Raw genomic sequence first — 24,811 nt, 5'->3', positions numbered from 1 at the left:
TTTTTATGCATCCAACAATGTCGCAGCTAAATCCTTTTATATATACACATACATGTATACTTGCATACTTGTGTGGGTATAACTGTAGAATAAATTCCTTGTAAAGGAATTACTGGACCATAGGTTATGCACATGTAAATATTTATAGATATTCACCAAATGCTTCCCAAAAGTATTGCATGGAGTTTATCCTTTATATCAAAGTTTATGTCTGTGGTTATTTTCCTTGTGTCTTTTGTCCACACTAGATATTATTAAACTTTAAAAGTTTTGCTAGTTCAGTAGTTACAGTTATCTCATTTTTAAAAGTATATTTAGTATGGGTGAAGTCAAACATATACTTATTAGCTATATATTATATGAACTGCTTATTTGAAGTGCCTAATCTTATTTTCTTTGTTTTCAGAAATTTTATGAATAAGCATCAGAAGCCAGTGCTAACAGGCCAGCGTTTCAAAACTCGGAAAAGGGGTAGGTAGTGTTGTGTGTTTGTGTGTGTGTGGCGGGGACAGGTTTGGGGGAAATGTGTGTTTAAAGTTCTAATCAAAATATAAGGTTGGGGCTTCCCTGGTGGCGCAGTGGTTGAGAGTCCGCCTGCCGATGCAGGGGACACGGGTTCGTGCCCCGGTCCGGGAAGATCCCACATGCTGCGGTGCAGCTGTACCCGTGAGCCATGGCCGCTGAGCCTGCGCATCCGGAGCCTGTGCTCCGCAACGGGAGAGCCCACAACAGTGAGAGGCCCGTGTACAGCAAAAAAAATAAAATAAAAAATAAGGTTGGTGAATGTCAAGTTTAACAATACAACAGCCAGTTATTTTACTAGCAAAAGCGAGTTTCTTCGGGAGGAGCCCAGAGGAATTGCAGTTCGGGGTATGTGAACTATGGGGCAAGTCAGAGAACAAGGAAGAGAAACTTGGTATTATAGGGAAAAGAGGGGAGTTGAGAGGAGCTGTGATAACTCAACAGTCCATGTGAGGAAGCTGTGAGTCCAAAGTATGGAGGCTACTCATAGGTTGTTCTGGTACATTCTCTGATTGGCTGGGCTGTGGTTAGGTGGAGAGAAGTTTTCTTCTTTCTTCTGGACAGTTAAGTAGGCAACACCTTTCCGTTGGAGACTAGAGAGGAAGGCATAAGTATCTTCCTGTTTGGAGTAATTGATGATGCATGGCAGGGTATAAGAGCTCCCCCTACAGGCATGTCAGGACTCCAATTTTAGCTGAGGTTTCTTAATTAATTCCACAAAGAGGAGTTGGGATTATCTTTGTTTCCACCTAACCTCACTAATTTCTGTCTTTTGAGCTCTGACTGTAAAATCTGAAGGTGTGCATTCAAGCCTCAGAACTGCCAGTTACTTAGGTGTTTGATTTTGGACAAGTCATTTAACTTGTCTGAGCTTTGTATCTTCATCTACAAAATGAGGATGATTATATCTGTTCAGGTTGCCTTACTCTCATGTGAGGCTATGAAGGCAGTTGATAAACTTTACTGTTTTTAACATCAGCGTTTGCATTTGGTTTTTGCTTTCTTTGTGTTTTTAAGAAAACGTTCATAAGCCAAGATAGTAAAACTAAGAGAAGAGTAAATTAGGGAAGACACTGAAAGTTTTAACCTTTTCAGAATTTAGAAAGTCGAACTAAATTTACTGCCCTAAATATCTGTAAAACTCAGGATATTTTCAAGTGTCTTTTATTGTGGGAAGAGAAGTGATATAGCCAGTTTGATGATGGCTGGTACAATTTCTATATGTGAGTGACTTCTTTTTGTTCTGTTCATCTTCCCATTTTTCTGTGTAAATAATTTTTAAATCTTTTATAATATTTAATCAGTTTTGCATAATTATATAGAAATCCTCTTGGTTTTAAGAGTAGTTGAGCCAAAAGTTGATAGGGAAACTTTTTAATCTATTTATTTATTTATCTATTTATTTAGGCTGTGCCAGGGATTAGATGCGGCATGTGGGCTACTTAGTAGCGGCCTGCAAACTCTTAGTTGCGACATGCATGTGGGATCTAGTTCCCTGACCAGGAATCAAACCCAGGCCCCCTACATTGGGAGCATGGAGTCTTACCCACTGGACCACCAGGGAAGTCCCAATAGGGAAACTTTAAAATATGAAACATGGTATGAAATTATTATGTTGACTGACACTGAGGAGAGTGACTGAAAAATATTTAAGGAAGTATCATGTGTAAAGATAAAGGATGATTGAATATCTTTCTGAAGGCCTCATAGCTGATTATGAAGCAGAATGCCATGTAATGGTCATCGAGTGCAAAATTGTTGAATTGATAAGCTATATCACATGCCTTTGGCATTTCCAGCCAATGCGTGTAGCTGAAGTTCTCTTGCAATGCTGTGACTATGTAAGTAGCAAGTGTAGCCGTGTAGAAAGAAAAGAATTCTCAGTACAATAGATCATTTGAATTAGAAGAGATTGCAAGAGTCACTAGGTAGCAGTAAGGACTAAATTTAACTGTAAATGCTACCTGCCAGAAAGCTTCACATTCCCACTAAAAAAATGAAAATTAAAAAATATTTTAAAAACCAAAAGATACGGTTGTTTTGTATAGTATTTCTGTCTTGTACTCTTTTTTATTTTTATCTTTTGCATCCTTGACTCATCCCCATAAGCTAAGTATAAGTATAGTCTGAACCACCTCCTTCTATTATATTTAGCCCTCTTACAAACTGTGTCCCCACTACACAATGCGGATTGAAATCTGGAAGCAGATAGCAATGCAAGCTGCTGCAACCAGCGTGTGTTCTTTGTCTCATTGTTTAAAGCCGTCTTGAAAAACATAAATGACGTCGATGATTTCCAAAGGACTTAATCAGAAACCTAGTTACAGTTAAGGTATTGTTGCGCCTAGTAATGTGATAATATTTAATGTATGCCTAACTGTCAGGTGAAGGAAGGTTTGCCATTGCCTGCCTGCTGAGGGAACGTGTTAATCTCAGACCTGGATCTCCAACTCAGGCAGCTGTCTTAGTGTGACGCTGATTCACGGTAGCTGAGCTCCAACGCCAGGAGAGGGCCCAAGGATGTCTTGCACAAGAGCAGGCATGATTCAGCGAGTAAACTGGCCCTTACGGTCAGTCTTCAGTTTTGGACTGGAAAGGTTGCCTCTAACACTGAACTGGTTTGCCTCTGATTCATTTGGTGGGCAAGGCTGTGCCTGTGTCTGATAGCTGCGGGAATACTCACAGAGAGCCACCCAGAAATATGTTATCTATCATTTATCAGTTGATCTAGATTTATATAACTCAGGTCTGTTGGGGATTAGAGCAGCACTTGAGCCATTTTGTGCCAGACTACTGACTGGAAAAAAAAAAATGGAGTCAACCTCATTTTCTGCTTTTCATAATAGTGAATTGCATCCTGAGGATTCATTGTGCTTTGGCGTTTCTTCTGCTAATATGATGGGGCTGAATTCAGATAAATGGTTGGCAGTTTTGTAGAGCCGAGAAAAAATATCTACGGAGGATACTTCAAGGTCGTTTTAATAGGCTGTCTTCTGAAGCTCAGTCTTCAGTTTGTACCTATTTCCTAGCAAAGTTAATGCTCTTCCCTGCCAAGTTAGTATAAAAATGTGTTTCTTTTTGCTTAACATCAAAATTAAACATTATGGTAGGACACATCATATCGAACATATCCTCTGTGAAATATGCACATCTTGCTTATAATATTTTCTCCAGAGGGATTATGTTTTCTAGTGTGACTTGGAGGAATCTGAAAGGATGAACATTTCTCCCCTGAGCCATTGTTATGCTTAATGAAATGAAATATTTAATAATTGAGCTGGCCTCCCTCTAAATTTTGTGGAGAAATTGGATTAAAATTAGTGAAAATAGGAGAGAAAAAAATGACCAGACTTCAGGCCTCCAGAGGGACCACATACTCAGGTTTCTCTTTGAGGCTTTAGATCTGTTTTGGTGGTTTTAAATCACTCTTAGATTTGTAATAAGTGGTGTTAGGAACTAATGAGGTAAATCTTTAAATATATACGAAGTAAATCTGTGTGTGTATAGTTAGAAAACCCATGATCGTTTGATCGTTCTTATTCATTTACTGTAACTCAGTGACCTTCAGAAAGGGAGGGTAGATTGTTATTTGTCACTTAACACATTGGGAAAATGCTGTCTTAACCATTTACCATAGTTCTTAGAGAAAGCAATGTATTTAGATAACTTACAGGCGTATTTGAGTGTCGGAAATAGGTCTGTTTCTCTATGTTGTGTGAGGGTGATTATGACTGACTCTTCAGTGTCACACTTGTGATTCACCAACACAGTATAAATGTGAGACCCTAATTGTATACTTCCTACCTCAAGGGAGTTTTGACCTGCCAAATGGAAACTCAAGGAAGCAATGGCATATTTTCGTTAGGGTTTTGTTGGTACTTCTGCTACACTGTCCTCAAATGAAATACAAATACTGTTGGTTGTTTCAGATGGAAAAGAACCTATGGGTAAAATATTGTCTTGTTTCCCCAAACTTCCAGTAATGTTCTTGCCATTTTCCTGTACAGGAATTTTGTTTTCCTCTAGATGGACACTTATCTTACCAGGTGGGAGTTTTGCTTTTCATCCTGCAAGAGAATTATTAATCCTCCCAGGCCATCATGACTTTTTAAGATTCCTAAGCTATACGTGATCATTTTGACCTAGTGCATTATTACTCGCTGTTGAAATATGTCTGGCCATGATGTGCTGTCTTCCTCCTTTTACTTGCCCTCGTCCTTAGCAAGTCTTTCGGAAACGTGTAACTGGTGGATGAGGGCCTTTTTACAAAGAAGAGTTTTTAAGTTGTCTCTTAGATTCAAAACAAAGCTGTCTGCATGAATTTGTAGCTTACCTTATTGCCCAACTTATCTTTTCCAGTGTCTTGAATTTATAATTTTCAAACCACCAAAGCCTGTTCTACCACCTGAGTCAACGTCAAAGCATGTTGGGGTGCCATTGTGCAGATGGCCTCAGTTGATTTTGGGAGCTGGTCACGAGACTTAATAAGCAGCTCGTGGTCTTTTTACTTCTCATGCTTTCGTGTTCAAGGAGAGGGAACTTCTTCCCAAGGTGGGTGGTGAATTACCCTTTGGCTGGACCCCGAGGAGGGGATGATGCTTGCCAATGAGTTCATCCTGTGGGTCACAGTTCCCCACTTCTTCTGCACCCCGTGATCTATGCTTCTAGGGTGCCCATTCTCTCCCTCCCCCGCTTCACAACAAGACCCCAATTATGTTTTTCCTGCGGTCAACATTTGCATGTTCTTGGCTGCATAATGTTTTGCTTATGGCATCAAAAGGACTTTTATCTCTTGTTCATGACGAATAGTGTTCAAGTTAATTTACATCTCTCTTCATGGTATCTTATGCTGCGTGACTCTGACTGGTACTGGGAATGCCATTCTTCTCTGTCTCTGAGGCTGTGGTATTAACCCCTTATTTACAACACATCCCTTCTCTTAGACTGTAGGTAGGCAGTCTGTACAAAACAGGCAGCTGATGTCTGGTTTTTACATGTAGTTTTTAATTGTATCAAAGTCATGCGTGTACGTGGTTTAAATAGTCAAACAGTTCTGCAAGACCCCAGCGGAACTCTTTCTACTCTTTAACTGCTTCTTTCAGCATTTGCATTCCTGTGGCCAAATAACACTCCTGTATGGCTGATGCTTGATGTTTCTGTTGGAGGTATTCTAGATGCATGTCCTCCTATGGGAGAGAAGGATTCGGCTCTTTCATGCCTCACCCACCTGCAAACCTCTTCTCGTTCTCTGTCCTTGCATTATATCACAGTTTTAGCTAGACTCCTGTTTAGGGTATATATTATTGTGACTTGGTACATGTTCTTCAGAGCTGAACTATTATTTGATTTATTTTTCTGAACACCATTTTCTCTTTGGATTTAATAATAATCAAAATCTTTTTTTTTTTTTGCTTAGTCTTCTGTACCTTAAAACTAGTCAACCCCATCCTTTCCCTTGTTATGTAAATCTCTTAATATAAACACTTTAGGAATTCTAACAATGATATTACATTGAAGGAATTCTGACTATGTATCGTATCATATTGTATGATTGTATTGAAAAACCCTCTTCCATTTGGTTTGCTCTCTAGGCCAGCTGTCCAGCTGTTAACGTGAAATGCTTGAAATGTCCTTTCACCACTATCCTGAAGAGTACTGTTGTCTATCTCTTAGATTTTTTTTCTCTTTTTCCTGGGATCTCGTGACTTACTAAGATTGTGAAATCATGAGTTATTCTCTCATTTCGGTGTGGTGTCTGTTTCAATCGCTTTTAAAAAGAGTGTATCAGAAACATAATTTTTGAGGCCTTGAATGTCTTGAAATATGTTTATTCTGCTCTTACGTTTGATTAGTAGTGTGACCGAACACTGGAATTCTAGTTTGAAAATTGTTTTTCCTCATAATTTTGAAGGAATATCTTCAGGTTTCTGGTATTTCTGTTGCGCAATTCAAAGTCATTCTGTTTCTTGATACTTTATATGTGATTTGGTTTTCTGCACCTGAAACTTCAGAGAGTTGCTTTATTCCCAGTGTTCTGAAGTTTCACAGTAATGAATGCACCTTGTGGATCCATTTTCAGTCCTTGTGCTGGGTCCCTAGACAGTCCTTTATTGGGAAACTCATGTCCTTCAATACTGTAAAACTTTCTTGCAATTTTTTTTTCTTGTTTTTTTTTTTTTTTCTTGAAATGTTTAAATCCTTTCCTTTCCTTTTTTAAAAAAAAATATTTTTATTCACTTATTATTTGGACATTTGACTGGTCTGCTCTTTTTCTTATCCCTTTGCTCCTATTTTGTAGGTCTCTGACTTTTTTCCCAGTTTCTAAGAGATAGTCTCAGCTTTCTCTTTTAACTCTTCAGTTGAGTTCTTATGTTTTTCTGTCATAATTTTCATTTCTAGGAGCTTTTTTTTTTAATTCATGAAATGTTTCTTTTTCTATAGCATTCTTTTCTTCTCCTCCTCCTTTTCTTTTTGTTTTCTTACAGTTGCAATATCTACTTATCTCTAAAGACACATATGATAGAATTTTTTTTCTTTTTTTAACTTCTGGATTCATCTTTTGCCCGTCTCTCCCCATATGCAGACTCTGCATAAGGGGGGGAAAAAGGTGAAATCCTTTGAACTGAATCCTACATACTTTGCCTTTAACCTAGCCTTTTTTTTTTTTTTACACCTCTTCTGACCTCTAGTTTGCTATCTTCACATTCTTTCAACAGCATATGATCTTTATTTTGTTCAAGATTTTGCTCCAAACTGACCTTCCACAAGAAGTCTCTCTAGAGTCTGCTGAGGAGAGGAACTTACATAATATCCGTACCCCTAAATCCTCTGAAATACTTCAGGGCATCTACAAAGTCAAAACTGTTTTCAAATAAAATACCGAGATATTATTTGCCCCTTTCACACATTCTCTCATGAGTTTACAGTGGGCGGCTACAGGTTGTGTGATATTGCAACAGATTGCATGCAGCATGTTTGGAAATCTGTCTGCCATTAAGCCAGACATTAAAGAGATTTGCAAAAGTGTAAAACAGTGCCTCTCTTCTCACTAATATTTTTCATGTAATAAATAATTTTATGCTTTAATTTCTATAAAGTAAGTATCCATGGATGTAACCTCTATAAACAAGAGCTCTTTGGAATCTTTAATACTTCTGAAGGGTGTCAAGGGGTCATGAAAACAAGAAGGTTGAGAACATCTGCTCTGAAGCTGGATATATAAATGTATAGCTCACGATATTTTTTAAATATTTAAGTACTCTGGAATAATTTATCTTGTTAAAAAAAAAAATTCCTCCAGGAAATAACAAGTCTTTGGTGAGGATGTGGAAAAAGGAGAACCTTTGAACAGTATTGGTGGGAATGTAAATTGGTGCAGCCACTATAGAAAACAGTATGGAGGTTCCTTAAAAAATTAAAAATAGAATTACACATGATTCAGCACCTCCACTTCTGGGTATTTATTGGAAGAAAATGAAAACACCAACTGAAAAAGATACATGCACCCCAATGTTCACTGCAGCATTATTTACAATAAGCCAAGATATGGAAACAACCTGTCCATTACTCAGCCATAAAAAGAAGGAAATCCTGTCATTTGTGACTACATGGATGGATCTGGAGGGCATTATGTTAAGTGAAATAAGAAAGGCGAATTCTGTATGATCTCACTTACGTGTGGAATCTTTAAAACAAAAACAAACAAACAACAACAAAAAAACAGCTCATGGATAACAGATTGATGGGTGCCAGAGGCGCACTGGTGGGGACGTGGTGGGGAGGGGGCAGTGGGTGAAGGTAGTGGTCAAAATGTACAAACTTCCAATCGTAGAATAAGTAATGAGGATGTGATGTACAGCATAATAACTCTAGTTAATAATACTGTATTGCACAAAACAGAAACAGACTCACAGACTTAGAGAACGAACTTATGGTTATGAGCGGGGGGAAGGTGGAGGGAGGGGATAGTTTGGGAGTTTGGGATTGACATGCACACACCGCTATATTTAAAATGGATAATCAACGAGGACCTACTGGATAGCACAGGGAACTCTGCTCAATGTTATGTGGCAGCCTGGATGGGAGGGGGGTTTGGGGGAGAATGGATACATGTGTATGTATGGCTGAGTCACTTTGCTGTGCCTCTAAAACTATCACAACATTGTTCATAGGCTATACTCCAATATAAAACTAAAAGTTAAAAAAAAATACTGTATTACATACTTGAAAGTTGCTAAGAAAGATCTTAAAATTTCTCATTACAAGACAAAAATGTGTGACTGTTAGCAAAAAAAATGTGTGAATGTTAGCTAGACTTATTATGGTGATCATTTTGCAATATATACAAATATCAAATCATATTGTATTCTTGCAACTAATATAATATCATATGTCAATTATATCTCGACTAAAAAAATTTAAAGAGATACCCCTCTTGATTTTCTTCCTCCCAATCTTTATTTTGTTTGTTTATATATTCTCCCTTATTCTTAAGTGATTCTCCCCGCATGATTTTCTTTTTCTGTCTTAAGTGGAACAAAATTTTAAGTTTTGATTGTTATACTTTATTGTTTATCAGATAGATAGGGTTAGTAGATTACATTGGCCTATCCTATGAGTGACACAAATGATCAATCATCAATTTTTTAATGTATTAGATAGAGTGTGGCCCCTTTCAACAGAAATAAATTGCTTGAATAAATATTTAAACAAGGGCTTTAACATGGAAAGCTAGTAGAAAAACTTAATCATCCTTCAACTTTTTTTTTGTTTTTGCGGTACGCAGGCCTCTCACTGTTGTGGCCTCTCCCGTTGCGGAGCACAGGCTTCCGACGCGCAGGCTCAGCGGCCACGGCTCATGGGCCCAGCCGCTCCGCGGCACGTGGGATCTTCCTGGACCGGGGCATGAACCGGTGTCCCCTGCATCGGCAGGCGGACTCTCAACCACTGCGCCACCAGGGAAGCCCTATCCTTCAACTTTTAAATAATCATACTATCAAATAAAAACCAGTGAACAAAGGAAATGTATGGTTGCATTTGGGAATATGTTGTGGAAGTAAAAGAATAATTGTATTCTGTATTTATTTTAGATGAAAAAGAGAAATTCGAACCCACAGTCTTCAGGGACACACTCATCCAGGGACTTAATGAAGCTGGTGATGACCTTGAAGCTGTAGCCAAGTTTCTGGACTCTACAGGCTCAAGATTAGATTATCGTCGCTATGCAGACACACTCTTTGATATCCTGGTGGCTGGCAGTATGCTCGGTAAACCATACATTAGAGCACCTTCTTGTAATATTATGTACTTTCAATTCTACTGAAATATTTTCTTATGAGATAGAATCTTTATAAGCTTACATTTATGATAGTTGGTAAAAAAATGTAAATGGGAGTCTCTACAACTTTTACCTAGATTACGATTTAGAATGGTATTAATGTGGCTATGAAATGATTGTTAGTTAAGAGAGGCATAGCATTGAGGATTTTTGTTGACATACAACATGATTGGCCCCTTGACTTTAGATAAAAGCCAATTTTTCCATGTGTCCCTAATATTTGAATGTTTCTCGAGTGGACTTAGGAGGAGTAATTTCTACAGTAGAGTATAACTTTATGTTTGTCATCTAGACCCTTCCAGTATATATCATTAAATCCCAATTGCCATAGCACATTTCTTTTGAGTCCCACCCTTTTTTTCTTTTTCTTTCTTTATTTTTTATTTATTTATTTTTGGGGTATAGTGAGCAGTGAGATTTAACTGTGTCAACAAATTTAAAAAGAATTCTCATTAAATTTAGTTCTCATTAAAATTCATTTTATCCATAGAAAACCGTCTACGAAATATAGTTTAAATCTAGTTTTTAAAAAATCCTTGTAATTGTGAGTGTGTAGGTAAAAGGATTAAAGATAGAAGTTTGGAAATTGTTAAAGATAGATAAAAAGCAAAATAAAAACTATGTCTTATAGAGCAGGGACATCAGGGGGAAAGGCTTCAGAATACTATTTAAGTGGTATGGTATATTTTTCTAAATGTTTATTAGGTATCACAACCACCCATTTTTCCTTTCATAGTTATTCTTAGAACTTGGTTTTCATAATTAGTTCCTATGGTAACCATAAATCACTGGAAATTGTCAGATCCCCAGGCCAGTGACTTTCAGCTGCCTAGGGGACCTTCACAAATGTGTGGAAGTGTTTTGGTTGCTACAAAGACTTGGGAGTGGAGGCCAGGTATGCCACCTACTTTGCTATGCAAGGAACATTCAGTACAATGAAAAATTGCCCTGCCCAGCGTGCTGTGAGTGCCTTTCATTGAGAAATGCTGCTCAAGCTAATCTACTTTAAGCCAGGGTGTATACATACATTTTTAGGTAGAGCTACCCTTTAATTCTTCCCTCTGAGCTCTTAGACCTATCTATGCTGGTACATGGTCCCGTTTACTTTCAGGTCCCCTTTTGATCTGAACTGCTGGTTTTCACTACGTACCAAGTTTATTTTGTTGTTATCATTTATGAAAGTCTCAGTTTATCCCTGTAGATAATTCAAGTCCACGTATAAAAAGCTCTTTATAGTGTGTTCAAATCCCAATACACAGAGATAGCTATTGTTGATATTTTGGTTAATTCTTTTCTAGAAATCTCTTTACCGAAATACATAAACTTTTGAGAATGGGATGATATTATACAAATGTGACACTCTACATGCTGTTTTATATTTACTCTGCAGTATGTTGTTGCCTTTCATGCCCATGAGTGTTATGTTACCTTAGATGATTCTAAAAAGAATGAAAACCATAATTAACAGTGAAGTTGAACCTTTCCCGATGTGATTATTGGCTTTTTCAATTTCCTTAGTTATGGTATACTTGTATCGATGCACTGGTAAACTGTATGCAAGAATAGTCTTCGGTCGGTTTTGGTTCTTGCCAGAGTCACACATGACTTCACCATTCAATTCAACGCACGCTTTTCAGTTTTTAGTGCCTTCCTGGCAGCACTGTTGACCCTTTCATCATTCGTGAAATGCTTTCCTTTCTTGCCTTACATGGGACCATTTAGACTCCCTCCTACCTCTCTAGTTGCCACTTCTCACATGACTCCTAGGTTTCCATACTTGTCCCCTTACATCTATTTAAAATTATATGCTTTGCATTGATTATGTCAAGGCTTCATTTACCATCTCTATAATGATTATCAACAAATTTATATCTGCAGCCTAGATTTCACTCCTTCACACCACACCTATCCATCCAAAAGAGGGGAGGGCAAATGTTTGGTACAACTTATGAGCACAGGCAGTACTACCCCAGATGTCTACTGAGGCCAGACCTATGATATAATGAATAAAGTCAGCCAGGTGCATTCTTTTTATATAAACATTTTGTTTACAAATGGAGTATGTAAGAATTTTCTTCACACCCACAAAAATATTTACCTTCCCCTGTTATTCTTGAGACAACAGTTACCTTGGTTTTTCAGTCGTACCCTTTGAAGAGTAGATACAAGAAATACTTTACTTTTCTTGGGGCTTCCCTGGTGGCGCAGTGGTTGTGAATCCGCCTGCCAATGCAGGGGACACGGGTTCGAGCCCTGGTCTGGGAAGATGCCACATGCCACGGAGCAACTAAGCCCGTGTGCCACAACTACTGAGCCTGTGCTCTAGATCCCGTGAGCCACAACTACTGAGCCCATGCGCCGCAACTACGGAAGCCTACAGCCTGTGTTCCACAACGAGAGAAGCCACTGCAATGAGAAGCCCGCGCACTGCAATGAAGAGTAGCCCCCGCTCTCCGCAACTAGAGAAAGCGCGCGCGCTGCAACGAACACCCAACACAGCCAAAAATAAATAAATAAAATAAATAAATTTATAAAAAATAAAAAAAAGAAGAAGTACTTTTCTTTTACTTCTAGTTTGAGAAAAACAGCAGGATCACCAAAATTTTTAGAAATGACAATTCATACTTCATCCTGATATCAGGGAACAAAATTTTAAATGTAAGGTGTAGCAGTATTATCAATGTGTAACAAATATTTTCTTTTGTAAGGGAATGCAATTTTTAAATCTTACCTCTTAAGAGAAAAGACTGTAGTTTCAAAATCAGACTTTTCAGTTATGTAACTTCTATCAGATAGGAATCATTAGCTCAGGGTTTTTAGAAGATTATCATCTTAATAAAATTTTGTTCCAGGTGGTTGTATTCATTACAAAGAGCTAATTAAGTCTTGTGCATAAATTAATTGCATGAGAATAGACTCCTGAAGGAGCGGACTTTTCTAAAAGCTAACTTACTTATAAAACTGTATGCCAGAGCCTGTAAAAAAGTTGGTTATGTGTAGCTCATTTTATCCAAAGATCTGAAATACGACTCAAATCAAAACACTAAAATAAATAGAGTGGCCTATACAAGTGTATACTTTGCAAATACTTGTTGAGTATATAATAGTTATTACTCTAACTTGGCTTGCTCAAATTTCTACCCTTATTCTGATAAAGTAGAATCAGAAAACAAAAATACCTAGTGTTCTGACTCTGGTCTTCTAATCAACCAATGTTTGTAATGACCACCATTGAAACTTACAGGAGGAGCCTTTGAATGAGGAAAGTTGAGTAATGGAAAAAAGGCATTCATTTGGTCTATCCATTTATTCCATGATTACTGTACAGGCCATGGGGAAGAAAGATTAGAGAGGATAAAATACACTCGTTCCTAGCCAGTGCAACTGCTGGGTGATCAAATGACAAGGGGTCAGAGTGTATACTGTTCAACACTGTGAATAACTGAGTTGGTGGAGGAGGGAACATTTTTAATGCCTACTGAAGTAGAAACCAGCAAGATCTGTAAAAGCCAGGTCTGGGCAGTTCCAGTATTGGTGAACTGGAGTCCAGCAAAATATTATCAAGCCTGAAAAGTGAATCATGTTCCGATGTGGGAAAACATCAGGAACTGCACTGAGAATAATGAAGTTAAATTCACTGAACAAATGTTATTGTTTAGCTGCCATGGTTAAAGATATACTTTGGAAAGAACCAGACTTGTAGTGGTAGGATCTAGTGAAGGCAAGTATATAGAACAACAATCGCATCATACACTATAGTAGGAATAGAAAATCGAACAACCACTTTGCATTATGTTAGAAATGTAAACAAATCATAACATGTATGCATCTTTTATAAGTAAATTAGTTTTTAGAAAAGTCACCTCCTTCAGGAGTCTATTTTCATGCAATTAATTTATGCACAAGATTTAATTAGCCCTTTGTAATAAATACAACCACCTGTACAAAATTTTATTAAGATGATAATCTAAAAACTGTGTGTGTCTACACATGCACATCATTCTATGAAAGTTTATGTGACGTCTACCTTTGTTTTCCTTGATGTGCAGGAATTGATCTCTTCTGCAAATGCTCTTCTGATTTCAGCATCGTCCTAATGGTCATTACCTTTTCCTTTTTAGCCCCTGGAGGAACACGCATAGATGATGGTGACAAGACCAAGATGACCAACCACTGTGTGTTTTCAGCAAATGAAGATCACGAAACCATCCGAAACTATGCTCAGGTAGAGCCTGTCACTGAGAGATTGTTGTACTGGAAGGGAAACATTTGAACAGAATTTAGGAAAACATTAGGTTCAGAAATTCTACAGGCTACTTTTTAAATAGGGATATTAGATAGGTCTTAAGCATAGGAAGAGATACTGAATTGCATTCGTAATAATGGACATTAAAGCTTCACCAAAGTAGAGTTTCTTTACCTTTCACCTATAAGAGATATGGGGAATCATAATTTCTGGTGGAGTATATATTGGTCCAAGCTTTAGGGAGAGCAGTTTAGCACTATCTTTCAAAACTAAAACTACACATTCCCTTTGACTCAGCAATTCTACTTCTATGACCTCATCTTGCAGACAGCGGCATGTGTAAAGTGACGCAAACAGCGGCAGTTATTATAGTGTTGCTTGTAATAATATCAAAGGATGAAAACAATATATAAGTCAATCCATAGAGTTTAGTAATTCATATTAACAGACTCTCAGGTAGCTGTTTAAAAGAAAGAGGCAAGAAGATACTTGTAATACATAAAACCGATAAAGGATTCATATCCAGATTAGATAAAGAACTGTAAATCAATAACAAAAGGACAAGCAACCTATTAGGAAAAGACTTACAGGCATTTCAGAAAAGAGGAAACACAATTCCTCCAAAAAACAAAGGAAATGAGTTCAAACTCACTGAGAAAATTTCAATTAATATTGAGATACCCTTTTGCATTCATTAGATTGGTGAAAATTAAGAAGTATTTAGGCCCTGGTGAAGGTCAGGAAGTGGTGGTAGTGTAAAATGGGACAAGCTTGTAGATATTACCTTCTAAAGCTGAACATATGTGCATTGTGACCAGCCAGCTTAGGGTTGGTGTGTTCCTATTCTGATTCTTTCACTGACTCTTCTTAAAAGTCAGTTTTTATTCCCATCTAAACCATGAAGGCAAGTCCCAGGTCAACAAGTCTTTTTGTTTTACACATTTCATTATATATATATATATATATATATATATATATATATATATACATATATATGAAAGAGGCCATAGGAATCCCTGGCAGCTATGTGGTTTCAGATGCTAGAGACTGTCTTTACTTTGTTTATTAAAATGTGTAAGGCATGCCAAGCCAAGTAATTTGGGATATATGGCCATTAAGAATTTAAACTTCAAAAATTATTCTTTTAATCACATGCTATTTTAGCATAGATATTTCTTCCCCTTTTTTATATTTAAGAAATGTGTTATAGATAAAAACCAAGGAAATCTTTAAAAATGGACCAAAAGGTTAAGCACGTGGGTTCGGTGGATGATGTTCTAACCTGTCCTCTCTAAATCTTTGCTTCTACTCTCTTATGTCAATGGCCACAAACACCTTGGGCCAGGTGGATACTGAAGCAGATGTTCTCAATTCAAAAGCTGTTCTTTTAAAGTTCTCTCTCGCCTTATGATATATTAGACAAGTAAGTTCACTGAGGATCAGAATTTCTGAGTTCTGTTCCTGCTGTGATACTTAGTAGCAGTTTCCAGGTCTGCCAATGATGTTAATGCCTGCCTTACCTTCCTCAGAGAATTAAATTAGTGCAAGTACAAGGTGTATTATTTGCTATTTGAGTCCCACTGGGAAAGAAAGATAAGAAGGCCTGGAAGGAAAATCAGTACTCTACTAGTCTCATAAAATTGAAAAGATCTATATAGACTTAACCTCATCATTATTTCTAAATAGGATAGTTTCTTTTACTTATGATTTTGTTTTTTCATATGGAATATGTATATTTGAAAGAACTTTTGGTACATTATTGTTTCTAAGTTTATTAAACATTATTATATACTGATAGACTGACAGAGGTCAATGGGGTAGTCAGGGAGAGAGATTAAATTGAGAAAGGTATTTGAGTGGAAGTTAATTTTATAAGCTGTTAGTTCATTGAAGAGTACTTTGGTAGTATAATGACTTTTGCTTTCATATGTAAACATTTACCTGTGGGGATTTGGATAATCATTCTTGGATAAGGAGAATTCTTTTTCCTGATGATAATCACACTAAAAAATATGTGAGTGCTAGTGTAAGTTGGAAATCAAATTTGTAGGACTTCAGTATAGTTGTTTTCTTTTTTTTTCCTTATTTCGTTATCAATTCCCTCCTGGCTCATTTTTCTTTCCTCATAAAGGGCAACACTATAATTTTCACTCTTGAACTCCATCTTGATCACATTAAGGAAGAAACACAAAGTTTTAGATGACAGTATATCACGTGGGTATAAGAGAAAGGAATTGGATTCAGAAATCATTTCGACACTTATTAAAATAATATTTATAAAATCCCCATTTAAATAAGAACATTGTATTAGTCTGTTTGGGCTGCCGTAACAAACTACCACAGACTGGGTGGCTTAAACAAGAGAACATTATTTCTTGCAGTTTGGGAGGCTGGGAAGTCCAAGATCAAGGTGCCAGTGGATTTGGTTCCTTGTGAGGTTTCCTTTCCTGGCTCTTAGAAGACCATCAGTCCTGTCAGACTAGGGCCCCACCCTTATATGACCTCACTTAACCCTGTCCCAAAGTCCCTATCTCCAAATAGTCACATTGAGGGTAGGACTTCAACATATGAATTTAGGAGGAACACGAACTCAATCCATAACAAACATTATTCCTCTTAAAAACAGTCCAGAATTCCACTGACACAGTTGCAAACCCTGCTTGAGAATTCTAATTAGATTGTGGAGGCCAGTAATCTTTATTGCTCATCTTCTGAAATCATGTTTGTGTTCACCTGGAGTATAATCTCCCCTGAACTCTGATCTCCTCTTCATCATATCCAGCGTATAAGTGATTCTATCTATGATCCCCTTAGTTTCAGTTGTTTTCAATCTCTACATCACACAGTTTTAAAATTAGATTCATTTCATTTTCATCTAAGTTATTTTTGGTTCTCACCTGTTACATTCTCAAATGAATTTGTTTTATTCTACATGTGCATTTTGATCCTCTTTTTCCCTCAGGTCATAATAGCTCCTTGAAATGCTGATAGTTCTCATACCACAGTCTGAGAATGTTTAACTACACCTTTTTATTAGTGTAGACCCTTGTAGTTAGGGTGAGTTTCTACACCTCCTTCTATTGCCTTTTAAAATTGTTCACATAATATTAACTGCTTGTCTTTTATGTTTAGGTCTTCAATAAACTCATCAGGAGATATAAGTATTTGGAAAAGGCATTTGAGGATGAAATGAAAAAGGTAAAAATTCAACTGAAATGCTCTGTTTGCTAAAATGATGAAATGAAGGGGGACAAAAATTTCACTCTTACAGTGATGGTCCAGAAGTATAATGGACCTCTTACGTTTTTAACAAATGTTTGTTGAATGAAGGAATGAGTATGACAGATCATTAGCTAATAGCTGTAGAAAGAAAACATGATTAGCCCAGAATTTTTCCTTCATGTTTAATGTAAGCCAGCATGCCTTGTTCAAAGGAATAGTTTTACAGAATATGTAATTAGTTTAAGCTTGTGAAAGCATAACACAGCAGCTAATACTCAGTAAAATTCCTTAATTTTAGAAGGTGCAGTTTAGCAAAGGGGATAGAAGCACATCTTTGGAAATAGTGTCTGGGTGTAAATCTCAGTGGCTTTTCTCATCTATAAAATAGCTGCAATAAAAGTACGTACTTTATGGTTGTTGTACTAATAAATGAGATGAGCTATAAGGTACTTAATACAGTAATTGGCCTCTAATAAGCAGCCAAATACGCAATAGCACCTTATTAAAGAAGCCCTCTTTTCAGAAACTGCAACATGTTCCTCCTTCTAATTTGTAGCTCCTCTGTATTTATATATAGCAGTCACTACATTAACTTGTTACAGATTTGTATGCTGCTTTGTCTTCATTTCTGATTTTAGGTATATGCCTAAATTATAAACCAAGGGAATAAAGAAATCATCTACTTTGCTACTTATTTTGTTACTTGGCAACATCTACTTTGCTGCTCACCTACTCTTACTTCCCTTTGTTCGAAGTGGTTCCATGTATCATGAAGAACATTTAAACAGTAAAATCACTGTTTTAAATTTACATTCTCCATGACTCAACTTTCACACTTAAAAGAATCCTTCAGCATGGATACATACAACTATATGTATAAAGATGTTCATCACAGTATTGAGACGTAACCTAAATGTTCATGGTGGGAGATGGGTTAATTAAATTATGGTCTCTCGGTACAGTGGAATAATATGCAGTCAGTTAAAGAATGAGGCATAACCATGTGAATTGATAAAAGAAAATGTCTATGATGAATTGTTGAATGAAAAAGCAACCATTTGGTAGAAGTTTAACCTTAGGCAGGTCACTTAAATTCTTTGTGCCTCAGATTTCTCTGTCTTAAAGCGAGGATCAAGACTTTTGTAATTATTAATACACATGAAGTGTTCAGAAGACTGTCTGCTTCACTCAACAAGTTTGAGCTATTATCAGTGCGTAATTCAGTAAAAGCATGTGTATATGCATCTAGTTATTTATAAAATGTAGACATATATAATTGCATTTAGAAATCTGAAAGGACGCATCAGACTGTTAATAATGTTAATTCTAAGGAAATAGGATTAAAGAGGAGATTACTCACATTTTTATATTATTCTGTGTTGTTAGATTTGTTCTACTAGCAGGTATTACTTTTTTTAACATGAAAAAGCATTTAAATGGATAAAAGTGGTCCATTATATTACTAGATGTTTAGAAAATAACAAGTGCTTCATTAAAATAGAGGGATAGATATGACCAAAAAAATGATGTTAAAGCATTCAGATAAACATCTTATCATTTTGCCTAATAATATCGTTCATGTTTTTCTTCTCAGTTCATTTGAAACTTGAAAACTTTCTATTTGATTCATTTGATGAACATGCTTTCAAGAATTATTTATTTTTCACAGTGTATCCTTTTTTTTTTTTTTTTTTGCGGTATGCGGGCCTCTCACTGTTGTGGCCTCTCCCGTTGCGGAGCACAGGCTCCGGACGCGCAAGCTCAGCGGCCATGGCTCACGGGCCCAGCCGCTCCGCGGCATGTGGGATCTTCCCGGACTGGGGCACGAACCCGTGTCCCCTGAATCGGCAGGCGGACCCTCAACCACTGCGCCGCCAGGGAAGCCTAGTGTATCCATTTTTTAAAGAAGATTCTGCTGCAATACATGTAGCATCTGATTTTAATGCTGACTAGTATAATTGAGCAATGTGTATATTAATATTAAGAAAAGATATAATTTTTGCACCATTTTGTTATAAATGAGGGTTTTTTTGATGCATATGAGTATATTAATGTGCTTAAACAAGTAGTGTTAATATTTTAATTTGGGGGGCTATTTTTCATTATTTACTTCAATCTTACTTATTTTGATAATAAGAGAAAGAAGCCAGATTGATATAAAGTATCTATAGTTTTGTCGGTTTTTTTACCCCATTCCTGGGGCTCGCTGGAGCTTTAACCATTGATTTCTCCTTCCCTCACTCCCTCTTTTCTTGTGAACTTAGAAAGTGACTTCTTTTTAAATCACTGAGATTTTAATAGGCATAAATTGGGAGTGAAATGGACTGGTTGGTTCCAGTTCTGCCACTTACTCATCATATAAATATTTGGAGTCACATAACCTCTCTGTAATGTAATAATCCTTTAACTGTTGGGAATGGTAAATTAATATAGTCCTACCCACCGCACAGAGTTAATGGAATTTCATTGGCCCTAAAACATTTAATAAGCCTATATTGATGCCAGTGATTTTTTTGTTGGTACAGAGTAATGAAAAAGTCAACAGTGATAATGATATTGGGCCCTGGGGAATCTCAGTAACATGCCTAAGGTCTGTTGAAACAGGGAAAATAGCCATGGAATATAAATATAATATAGTCAGAGCACTAAGTGGAGGAAGGTTAGGAAGGAGGGCATTCTATAAGCCTGGATACTCTTAGAATTCAAAATGGCAAGTGGGGTCTAATCCCCTTTGCTTTGGCTTCCCTTCAACCATTCAGGGGTTGCTACTTTGTTACTTTCCCTATTGCTGGGATAAGAGGATAGCAGCATTGTGACCCAGAAGGACCCAAACAACACTGTCATCCTCTCACTACAAAATCACAGCAGAGGCCTTTACTCTGCTAGGAACTTTTCTTTATCTTCCATCCATCATTACCTCATCACCAGGGCTGGTGGTAAAACTATATGATCTAGGAAATACCTAGTTTGAATTTCATTTTTGTTTGTTTATATATCTTTTATTGTTTTTATTTATTTATTTTAACTTTATTTTTTATTAAAGTATAGCAGATTTACAATGTTGTATTGAATCTCATTATTTTAGAAGAGGCATCAAGAACCTAGAAAACGCTTTTTTCACTCAGCAGTCTTGTTTTTAAAAAGTTTTTTATGCTGTGGGCTCATAAAAGTATATGCTACATGTCAAAGCTTATTGACTCCTGTTTTTTTTTGTTTCTTTGTTTTTTGTTATAACCCAAAGAAAATGGGTAGATGTATTATTGTAGGATGAGGATGGCGGGGGGAGCATGCATAGAAGTGAAAAACATATGAAAGGCAATAGTGTATTTCAGAAAACACTTTGTAATACTTACACTTTGTCATATACAAAGTCGAATGTAAATTATTTATGTGACCCATTTACATTGTTCTCCAAATGTCTGTTTTCCTTCCCATGAATGCTATCTATAGCTTTGTCGTAAGTGAACTTGGAAGAAAGGAACTATGATAAAGCATCCAATTTATAATCGAACATATGGGTGTGTCTCCAATGAATAAGAAGTGTGCTGCGTAAGACCCACCAGGGTGTGCCATCTAGCCGTGGATGTACATTGTGTGTTATTTTCCTACTTTAGTCCTTTACTTTATAGACATGGTTTCTTTTGTTTGACCCACAGCTTCTCCTCTTCCTTAAAGCCTTTTCTGAAGCAGAGCAGACAAAGTTGGCAATGCTGTCTGGGATTCTGCTGGGCAATGGCACCCTTCCTGCCAACATCCTCACCAGTCTATTCACTGACAGCTTAGTCAAAGAAGGTATTTATGCTCATTTTCTTACCTGTCAGATGTGAAAAGAAAAGAAAAGCCAAAGATAGAAAAATACCAGTACCTCTTCTTAGTGTTCTCTACTTCCCACCCATCCTCCATGTAAGAGACTCGTATGTGTGTGAGTGTGTGTCTTCAAACAATAAGAGAATTGGACATGTTTATTGTAGGCAATTAGGAGAAAACATATGCACACCTATACAAAGACAAATAAAGAATAATAATAAGCTGGAATTTTTGGTGTAAGACTCAATGCTTCGGTCCAATGCCCTGAAATTGAACTGGTCCAAACCATTTCTTTCAGCATAGATGCTTACTGGCATACTTTGTTGGGACAGTGCTTCATTGTGCAGGACTCTTTTGTGCTTTGTGGGTCATTTAACCTTTTTGCCCTCAGACACAGAATGCCAGCCTAAAACACCCGCCTCCATTTAGCAGAATAGCCAAAAATGGCCCTTCACATTCCCAATGCCCCCTTAAACTGTTTTTCATTTCCCTGGTTGGTGCCATTCTTCTGAACTGTTTCCCCTCAAGATGTTGTGCTCAGATGTTCATTTTGATCACATTTTTAAGATATTCATTCTGTTTTAGAAGTCCAGGTGGCTGCCTCAGAGTTTTGCTTTAATTTTAAGACATTAAGAGTTTGATGGGCATACATACGATTACTTGATTATAGAATAATACAAAAGTGGGCTTTTTTTCTTGCAGGAGGATAATGATATTCAAGTTATAATGCAACACAAAACAAAGAGTTCTTTTTTTCTTAAAAATAAAAGAGCTTTTGCGGAAACATCTGTTTCTTCTCAGAACTTGGTTTTTCTCCTATAAATGTGAAGTCCCAGCCTCATTAATACCTGCAGTGAAATGAGTTATAGTTTCTTGTAGCTGAGAAAAGAATAGTAAACTGGGGCTTCCTTGGTGGCGCAGTGGTTGAGAGTCTGCCTGCCGATGCAGGGGACGCGGGTTCGTGCCCCGGTCTGGGAAGATCCCACATGCCGCGGAGCGGCTGGGCCCTTGAGCCATGGCCACTGAACCTGTGTGTCCGGAGCCTGTGCTCCGCAACGAGAGAGGCCACAACAGTGAGAGGCCTGCATACCGCAAAAAAAAAGAAAAAAAGAATAGTAAACCGAGAGTCAAATGATATTATTTAGAGATTCTCTATAGTTTTCAAGCTCTCTAACTGTTATTAATATATTGTTAATACTGTAGCACTTTAAAGTATTCTCCTGAAGAGAATTCATGATCCTTCATGTTTTACTTATGGTACTAGACATTTTATACTAGGAAGACAAGATAAAATGTAAACAGTAAATATTAATTACATCAGATTATACCTAGTGTTTATAACAGAAAATAATTGCCTTTCTGGTTGTATTAAAAACCTAAATGATGTATACAATTTCTTTTGAAATGTATTAAAAAATAAATTATTAGAAGGTTAAATGGACAGACCTGATAAAGCAAATGCAGCAAAATATTAACTGTTATAGAATCTAGATGGTGAGTAAATGAGTGTTTATTGTTCAACTTTTCTTATGTTTACAATTTTTTTTTTTTTTTTTTTTTTTTTTTTTTTTTTTTTTTTTGCGTTTGGAAATTTCAAAATCTATGATAATTTTGCTGTATAGTATACATATTTACATATTAAAATAAAAGAGACTTTTTTTTTTTTTTTTTGCGGTATGTGGGCCTCTCACTGTTGTGGCCTCTCCCATTGTGGAGCACAGGCTCCGGACGAGCAGGCTCAGCGGCCATGGCTCACGGGCCCAGCCGCTCCACAGCATGTGGGATCTTCCCAGACCGGGGCACGAACCCGTATCCCCTGCATCGGCAGGCGGACTCTCAACCACTGCGCCACCAGGGAAGCCCTGTTTACAATTTTTTATGGTAAAATGTTAGAGGGGTAGGAAAGGAGAAGAAAAATACCTTTGTTATGGAAGTGCCGTAGTACCTATGTCATATGGTTTTTCTTTATACTCCACCATCTCTAGAAACAAAAGTATTAAACTTCTGCTTTCCACATAGGAAAGGACTATGAAATTGTACCTTTTCCCCAACCTCCCACCCAACAAATGGCTATGGGAGGGACCCTCCACTCAGTAGAATCTCAAGTACAAAGAAATTTCTCCAATCCTTCCACCAAGAGCCACTTTTAATATAAAATGTAGGTTTGAGCCTAGTTTTTAGACTCCTAGTTTCAAGCATGCTTTATTTCTCTTACTTACAATGAGGATACAAGATCTGGTATCTTTATTTTTATTTAATTACATAAATTTATATTATGTTTTGTATTGACTTTTGGAACGAATGGTAATGTTAAAAATCCAGGTCAACAAGTTGATAACATAAAATTCTCCAGGTCATATCACAGGTGTTATTGTCATAGACAATTTGGGGGGCTTAGTTTCTCTGCTATTCAAAAGAAAAGAATTGGGTAAAGTTGGTGTCTGTATAAATTATATATTATATATATATATTATATATATATCAATTGAATTTGTTTACCGGCAAGTAACTGGAAGACAGGACTCAAATTTGTATACAAGGGCATTTCTTTTTTTCTTCCCTTGTTTTTAAAAAACAATTTTTTTTTTTTTGCCATATAGTTGATTTACAGTGTTGTGTTAATTTCAGATGTATAACAGAGTGATTCAGTTACACACACACACACACACACACACACACACACACACACACACATATATTCTTTTTCAGATTCTTTTCCCTTATAGGTTACTACAAAATATTGAGTATAGTTCCCTGTGCTATACAGTATGTCCTTGTTTGTTATCTGTTTTATATATAGTAGTATGTATTTGTTAATTTCAACTTCCTAAGTTATTGCCCCCCCCCCACCGCCCCACCAAGGGCATTTATTTCTTATGTAACAATAAATATAAAAGCAGAGCAGACTTCAGGGTGAACAGCAATATCATTCAGGACTCAGGCATTTTCCCCCATTACCATAGCATCGACTTCGTTCCAAGGGTGGACTCCTTAGCCTTGAAAAGAAGTCTGCTGGACCAGTTATGGCACAGGCTTCTTCATTCAGGTTCAGTGGAAGAGCACTTCTGAACATAGGATAATTTATCTTGCCTTCAGCTGATTGGCTGAAATTGGCCACATGACCCACCCAGTAGTAATTGTTGGGGGATGCTTTGGCCAACAGCTTAGATCACTACGCTAATCATTGCAGAAGAAGGTGGTGCCAGGGCTTAGACTAATTAGATGGAAGTCACCTGGCCTGAGCAAAATGGGAACTCTCTTAGGAAAGAGGAAAGGAGAATAGACACTGCTTAGACCATCAACAATACTGAAGCCTTCAACTCAGAAAAATCAGTTTAATATTTCAACTACTCCTTAACTCTTCATTAAACAAATGCAACATTAATTTAGAAATCTGGAGTGTTCACAGAAAAGCTATTAGTTATCTGATTATTTATATTGGAAATAAATCTTATTATAAATATGGGTATGTAATTGAGTAGATTCCTGATTAACAAAGCTATTTTTAAACTCTCTTTAAAAATATCCAGGGGCTTCCCTGGTGGCGCGGTGGTTGGGAGTCCGCCTGCCAATGCAGGGAACACAGGTTCGTGTCCCAGTCCAGGAGGATCCCACATGCCACGGAGCGGCTGGGCCCGTGAGCCATGGCCGCTGAGCCTGCGCGTCCGGAGCCTGTG

General features: G+C 37.2%; 1 protein-coding gene across 1 annotated transcript in view; it reads left to right on the top strand.

Moving 5' to 3' along the window:
- Positions 1-413: 413 nt before the first annotated feature.
- The window catches only part of BZW2 (basic leucine zipper and W2 domains 2), a gene marked incomplete at its 3' end in the record, with an annotated part of 33,018 nt that continues 8,620 nt past the window's right edge, over positions 414-24,811 (top strand). Inside the window, exons 1-5 of the mRNA XM_007469031.1 lie at positions 414-471; positions 9,612-9,788; positions 13,981-14,084; positions 17,238-17,303; positions 20,984-21,119. Coding sequence (XP_007469093.1) covers positions 414-471; positions 9,612-9,788; positions 13,981-14,084; positions 17,238-17,303; positions 20,984-21,119 — 541 coding nt within the window. The remainder of the gene's footprint in view (positions 472-9,611; positions 9,789-13,980; positions 14,085-17,237; positions 17,304-20,983; positions 21,120-24,811) is intronic.

The sequence above is a fragment of the Lipotes vexillifer genome, unplaced genomic scaffold (assembly GCF_000442215.2).
Source record: "Lipotes vexillifer unplaced genomic scaffold, Lipotes_vexillifer_v1.1 scaffold623, whole genome shotgun sequence".
Taxonomy (NCBI): Eukaryota; Metazoa; Chordata; class Mammalia; order Artiodactyla; family Lipotidae; genus Lipotes; species Lipotes vexillifer.
This window is presented reverse-complemented; position numbering and strand designations above follow the sequence as displayed.